At 46.3% G+C, this 7519-nt stretch overlaps 1 protein-coding gene across 1 annotated transcript; it reads right to left on the bottom strand.

Annotated features, from left to right (window-relative positions):
* Positions 1-872: 872 nt before the first annotated feature.
* On the bottom strand, positions 873-2516 carry LOC119309069 (protein SRG1-like). Its single transcript, XM_037585166.1, has 4 exons — positions 2283-2516; positions 1919-2175; positions 1486-1816; positions 873-1115 (listed from the first exon to the last, which is right to left on the bottom strand). The coding sequence occupies exons 1-4, from the start codon at positions 2514-2516 to the stop codon at positions 873-875; spliced, it is 1065 nt and encodes a 354-aa protein (XP_037441063.1).
* Between the last annotated feature and the right edge of the window lie 5003 nt (positions 2517-7519).

Raw genomic sequence — 7519 nt, 5'->3', positions numbered from 1 at the left:
GGGCACCCGCCGCCAGCCCTGCCCCCGGGGCAGGGGGAGCGCGCGCGGGGGAAGGAAGGGCCCGCCGCCGCCAGCCCGCCCGGCCAGATCCGGGGGCTCCGCCGACGGCGGCGGGGAGGAGGAGCACGGGGGAAGGGGGAGGAGAGGAGCTCGATGGGGGCCGCCCCGGCCACCCCCCGGGGAGGCGGCGCGAGCGCGGGGACGGGGGAGGGGAGGGAGGGGTCCCTGCTTCGAGTTGTCACCAATATGATCGTTATACTTATACCTACAACTAGAAGTATTATTCGGAGCTGATTTTTTTGGGGTCAAAACCATCTCCAGTGGACGCCTCTAATGCCCATTTCTGTACTAGTGGAACCACTTTGTTTTTTAAATGTCCCATGTGCACAGCTCTATTTGTCTAGTAGGTCCATTTGCACAACATTTAGCCTTCCGTTGTTGTTTGCAAAGCTTTGTTGATCGTTATACTTATACCTACAACTAGAAGTATTATTCGCATGACTCCCTTATGGCTAATTAGGCCTCCTAGTAACTGTCAATTTAAAATACATCTTTAGTTTCTAGTAAAACCTTCGACCCGTTGATTACCATTGTAACTTAGCAGTCGGGACGCAAGTTCATACGACCCAGAAAGTTATTTGGATTTCTTCTCGTGTGAAATTATTATCATTACATACCTTTTCATGGTAGGATATACATTCATTATAACTCTTTTTTTATTAGCATGTAAATCGTGCCAAAAACTGAAACATGTGTTATTGAGAAAGAGAGTGAATACACTTAGGGATGCGACGATACATGAATACATGATGCAAACCTTTGTCGCAAAATGGCCACATTTTATTGAATGAAAGCAATCATAGCAGACTTAGTTAGACCTTCACTGTATCGATAGCCATTTTGCCTTGAGTAAAATCATTGTAATTTCTAGCAAAGTAGTCCTTGACCTTCACTTTTGTGTACAATGCCGACCTCTTTTCATTGATCAATTGAGCCGATGGCTCGATTTCTTTCTCAGGATCAACAGAGTAGTCTAGTGCCACCGATAGTCTCTCTTTCTTTGTGTTTGTCACGACCCTATGCACAGGGCTCCTAAAAACCCCATTGCTCATTATCTGTGTCACAAAAAGCTTAACCTTCATCAGCCCGGGAGGTTATATATTTTGGAGAAAACTCAGTGTTGAAGATTTGAACTTTCGAGATTCCCTCCATGTAACTTGGACTATCATGTTTGATATGGATGTTGTAGAATATGCTTATGATTGTGTTATACTTTGAAATCATTTTTCGTGCAAAAGCAAACCATAATGTCTTTACCTACCACCTCCGTTCATGAATATATATCGGTCCTAGATGTAGTAAACTTTGTAACTTTGACTAGTAATATATCAAAAACTATCTACATTGCCAATTAAGGTGGAAATAATTATTTATTTATACAAAACAATACATTTTCAGGATATAGATTTGATTTCACAAGCGTACCTCAGTTTGATCTCCTACAATCATCAGTAATGTGTGAGGTACGATCGGTACATCCCACCAAACCCTATCTTTGAGAACTTGCAGGCCACCAACCCTGTCATCGACCATCAGGACTGTAACAACAGTTCCATCAGAGTGGGGCTTGAGGCCAAACACGAGCTCCGGCCTCGGGCACTCCGGGTAGTAGCTGCACCTCGCGTTAGTGAGAGGCCTCTCCCCAAAGTGTTTCACAAAGTAATCATCGTCGTCAAGTTGCAGCAGCTTCGCCATTGCCCTGAGTAGATCGTCCTTCACTCCCCCGCATTTCTTCGTAAACTCGTGCAGAGCATCCCTGCAGCAATAACAAATTTCTCATGATGACATGATCCGTTAACGAATCCTCTCTCGAGCAAGGAAATTGGTGAAGACATTGTTCCGTGGGGTCGGTCGTCACCTAAAGGTTTTGGGATGCGCTGGCCAGAGGGCGACGTGCCGCTCATCCTCTGGCTCCACCTTGAGGTAGAGGCGGTCAGTCCAATCAAGGATTTGGTCCGGCGAGCTCACCCGGTCGTTCCCGTACCCCTCGAACTGGAACCGCTCGCCGCTGATCAGGTTGGTGTATCTCTGCTTCGCTTCGAGCGGCTGCCGGAAAAACTCCCTCGACGCGGCCATCATGTCGTCCATTACGGCGTCTACACCATGGTTACTGACCTACAAGAAAGTACATACAAAAGGACATGGATATTCCTGCTTGGTCTTGCTCCAGAATAGTTGGGTAGTGCGCAGCTGCAGCTGCAGCTCATAGGGTTTTTACTTACCATAAAGAGGCCCCAGGACTCGATGGCTGACCGGAGCTTCGCCGCCTCGTCAGAGGTGCCGTCGCAGTGCTTCAAAAGGCGGCCGAGGTCAATGACAGGGACTGGTGCAACGACCGCCGCGGCGAGCTGTTGGTCCTGGTGCGCGCGCACGATGTACTGAGCTGGCACGTCGGGCGTGCCGAGGGCGCCAGCAAGCTCCTGCACCGTCATCTGAACTGTCCCTATGCTTCCCATAGAATCTGAAATGCCCGGTTCAATAGAAATGGGTCCCTCCCTGTTTCTGATAAAAAAAACGGGACGAAATAATAAGGCCAGAATCACGTATTACGTTGCAAGCTCAGCAGGTTAGAAATCTGCTCAGTTGCTAAGTAAGATTTGTACTTCGTCAGCAAAGAAATACGCGTGGGAACATTAAAGCTCATGGATTTTCACATCTAGCTCATACATGGGACAAGTATAGGAATTAAAAGCTCGAAGATCATGCACGATGAACTGGAAAACAGTATTACCTTCAATCAATTGGAGAGAGACCAGAGCCGGATCTTGGAACAACAATACCTCCGGTCACAACTAGCTTGTTGCGATCTACAACTTGTAACACAGCTTAAGTGTGGATTGCCAGAGGAAATAACCTGGTTTATATAGACTATTGGAGTAATAGTTAACACGTGTTACACATTTGCCAGCCATGGCTTAACTTTAACTATTTGGTAAACAGAAGATTCGCACTGCAACTGGAGCTAAATAAGAACAAATAAACAAGATCTGTACAACGTACGAACGAATATTCACCAACGAATGCATCACGTTCTATGCATCGATCTACACACAAATATTCACCAACTCGAAATGTACCCTGCATATACAACGTACGAACTTTGAGCTAAAAACTCTTGGCAATATTGTAGGAGATTCACAGACGTGAAATTAAAGGTTCCTATAGAGGAATCTTGCGTTGAATGAATTTTCTAATCAACAAATCACGTGATTTGTTGCAGGATTGGCTGGTATTGATTCCTTCCAACTTAATTAACTTGTGACAATTAAAGCACGTCACCGACATGTCAATTTCAAACTATTAAGCGTCGTGAACAATGACGTGGCCAACCCCTAAGGGTTTGATATGACGATGAACATATATACTTCATATATGGTTTACGAAGGCGAATAAGATCATGAGTCCAAGGGAAATAACTCTGAGTGCATGAAGTTTGATCACTATCGATATGCCTGAAATTAATGTGCATGCAAATCAGATGGTGATAGGACAGTTGATTGGGATTCATTGCTGAAATGGCCAGCAAGGACCGCAATGCTAGTCTAACAGCCAAATACCTTAAGATAAGTCTCTAACAAACAGAGACATGACCACCTTCTTTTGGGATCCCTCCTTTCAACAGATCTTCACCTCCCATGCATGGGTTTCCCTCCCCTCCCGCCCATTGCTTCGGCGGAGGGTTATGCGGGGAAACACCAGTTATGAGTGTTCAACATATAGTTAGGAGTTGGTCACGATGGCACCATTCAGATGGCAATGAAGACATTGTGTCAAATAATGCACCCTTGCTTAAACCCCGTCTCGTCGGACTGGTCGGCTGCATCAAGAAGCTAGTGGGTTAGTGTCGTCCCCGGGCATATGCTCTTGTGTGGGCAACACATCTGCCACTTTTCTTGTCTTCATTCTTTGCCCCGGTGATACGACAAAGACGAAGCAAGCGGTAGAAGGTTAAATTAAAAGGATTATTTGAAGGGCTTTGATGTGTTTCCATATTTTTATTACATAAAAGGTGGGGCAATTGTTCTACGTCCGATTGCTCAGTTTGTACTCATTTTCCTTAGTTAATATAATTCATATATTAGTGTAAATAAAACAACCACAACCCTCTAGTCCAATCCTAAGCTAGTCTCGCACCAACGACACCCATAGCGACTCTCTTTACCCCCTCCTCTACAACCTCACTCAGCCACCCTTGTTTCTTTGGCTCCTTCTATGTAATGTAGAACCACAACACTCATCCCTTGCCGTGCGCCACCCTTTATTCTCCACCACCCGCGCCACCCAATACTAACATCCCCGCCGAAGGTTGAGCTCCAGATCCCCGCCTCTAGTGCCACATCTTGGTCTGATCTTCCATGCTAGAATCGAACCCGTAGAAGACTAAGACATCTGAGGCAGAGATGGACGATAAGAGGACTCCAAGCAGGTCGGTGTGGGGAGAGATTCGAACATGGTGACCTTGTGAATGTGGCTCGTATCCGATAGGAGGGCATACAAAAATCTCATGTGGCGGGATGGAAAGATTATTTGTAACTACTTTATGTGTGTCACGTTGCTTAATTGAGACCATCTGGGTTGCTAGCTCATGGGTAAGCATTAAAGTGGAAGGCATGGGGATAGTCCTTAAAGTATTTGTGTCAAGATCCTGTAGAAGGAAGACTCGTTTAGGAGGGACCTACATTCGACAGAGCCATTTCAAACCATTCTATCTATTAATAAGTCTTGAGTGACACACATGATCGATTCTAGTCAATATGATTATGGCACTATTGTTTTGATTTATGTTTGGGGTGTTAACCTTGCTAAATATAATATTTAAACACAACGAACAATGTTTGCTTTGGAAATGGGACTAGTATACATTTACTCTTTAAATATATACCTTAGACATTCAGAACTTTCATGCTTACATAAAATTCTATATACACTAGTAGAAAACAGGGTCGTGGTTCAGGCCAGATAAGTCCATTAGTCCCGGTTCAGTCACGAACCGGGACCCATGGGGGTATTGGTCCCGGTTCGTGAGGCCAGGGGGCCTGCCGGGCCTCATCGGGGCATTGGTCCGGTTTGTCTGGCCCCTTTGGTCCCGGTTGGTGGGACGAACCGGGACCAATGGCCCTCGCTCCTGGCCCACCACCATTGGTCCCGGTTGGTGGCTTGAACCGGGACCAAAGGGTGTCCTTTAGTACCGATTCAAGTCACGAACTGGGACCAATGATGTGCCTATATATACCCTCTCGCCGGCGACCAGAGCACTCCACACTGCTCTGTTTTTTTTGTCCGGCGAGGGGAGGGCTTTGTGGTGCTCTAGCTCACCTCCTATGCACATGAGGTGTTCGATGGAATGCCCGAGGCACACTACTTAAGCTTTCTCCTCTCCAAGCTCCATTTTCCTTAATATTTGTCTAGGTTTAGCAGTCCGTCCCGTCCCGTCCCCGTCTTCACCACCGTCGATCGCCTGCGCCGATCTCGTCGCCGGCACCACTGTGGTGAGCCTCTTGTTCTGATCTTCTTTCTGAAAGGAAAAAAATTTCTTACTTGTATGTTTAGATAGATACTTGTATAATTTTCTTACTTTTATTATTGCTTCTTATTATATAGTGCAATGGTTTTGGTATCCGCCCCCGTCGGCCCTCGTCCTGTCTATGATTCGGATGTGGTATATATTATCTTTTATAACTATTTGGTTCATTTATTGTTTATGACAATTATGCGGACCAACGTGACATAGATTTTATTTATCTAGGAGGTATGTGAACCAGAAATTCCAACCGACCCTATTGTTGAGAGGTTAAATTTAGTTGAACAAGAAAACAATTTCTTGAACGAAAAAAATTGAGGAGGAGAAGATGATATTGGAGTTGCATGTTGCGGATGTCGTCGATGATCACAAAATCAAGATGGATGCAATGCACTTGAAGATTAGAAAGATTAGAAAATATGCCATTCATACCGAGGCTTGGTATCATTATGCCGTTGGATTAATTGTTACCTTGGTTGCGATTATGATCGCATTTGTTTTCGCATTGAAATGTTTTACATAGTTTCAATGTATGGTTTAATTAATTAGATGCTCTGGAGAGCTATATGTTGTGCAATGAGAACTATGTATGTACTTTGGTTTTAATGTGATGATGAACTTCTATTAATTTGGTCACTTATTTATCTATTCATGATGTACTGTAATGGTTTTTGACACACTTAATTATATATAATGCACGCAGATGAACCGACAATGGAATGTATAGTGACAGACACACCTCCGAGTACATTAACGGCGTGCATAATTTTCTCGAAGTGGCTGAGGCAAACAAGCATAATGGTTTTATGTGATGTCCATGCCCTATATGTGGGAATACGAAGTCTTACCCTATCTCGAAAACCCTTCACACCCACCTGCTTTATAAGGGTTTCATTCCACACTATAATGTTTGGACCAAGCACGGAGAAATAGGGGTTATGATGGAAGACAACGAAGAAGAAGAGGACGATGACAACTATGTGCCCCCTGAATACGGTGATGCTGCAACAGGGGAAGCTGTTGAAGATCAAGAGGAACCAGACGATGTGCCCGATGATGATCTTCGTCGGGTCATTGTTGATGCAAGGAGACAGTGCGAAAGTCAAAATGAGAAGCTGAAGTTCGATCGCATGTTAGAGGGTCACAAAAAAGGTTTGTACCCCAATTGCAAAGATGTCAACACAAAGCTCGGTACCGTACTGGAATTGCTGCAGTGGAAGGCAGAGAATTGTGTGCCTGACAAAGGATTTGAGAAGCTACTGAAAATGTTGAACAAGAAGCTTGTTGGGGAACGTTGCAGAAAATTAAAATTTTTCCTACGGTTTCACCAAGATCCATCTATGAGTTCATCTAAGCAACGAGTCGAGGGAGTGAGTTTGCATCTACATACCACTTGTAGATCGCGTGCGGAAGCTTGCAAGGTGATGATGGAGTCGTACTCGACGTGATTCGAATCACCGATGACCAAGTGCTGAACGGACAGCACCTCCGCGTTCAACACACGTACGGGACGGGAGACGTCTCCTCCTTCTTGATCCAGCAAGGGGGAAGGAGAGGTTGAGGAAGACAGCTCCACCGGCAGCACGACGGCATGGTGATGGTGGAGAAGCAGTACTCCGACAGGGCTTCGCCAAGCACACAACGGAGGAGGAGAGGTGTTGGGGAGGGGAGGGCTGCGCCTTGAAGGGTGGTTCGGCTGCCCTCCCCTCACCCCTCTATTTATAGAGGGAAGGGAGAAGGGGGCCGGCCCCTCTAGAACCCATCTAGGGGGGGGGGGCGGCCAAGGGGAGAGGGGGAGAGGGTGGCTTGCCCCCCAAGCCAAGGGGGCGCCCCCTCTAGGGTTCCCCCCCTCAACCCTAGGCGCAAGGGCCCAAGGGAGGGGGTGCACCCAGCCCACCAGGGGCTGGCTCCCTGCCCCACGCAGCCCATGTGGCCCCC

The sequence above is a fragment of the Triticum dicoccoides genome, chromosome 1B (genome assembly GCF_002162155.2).
Source record: "Triticum dicoccoides isolate Atlit2015 ecotype Zavitan chromosome 1B, WEW_v2.0, whole genome shotgun sequence".
NCBI lineage: Eukaryota > Viridiplantae > Streptophyta > Magnoliopsida > Poales > Poaceae > Triticum > Triticum dicoccoides.
The sequence above is the reverse complement of the archived record's forward strand: the minus strand, read 5'-3'. Positions and strand labels throughout refer to the sequence as shown.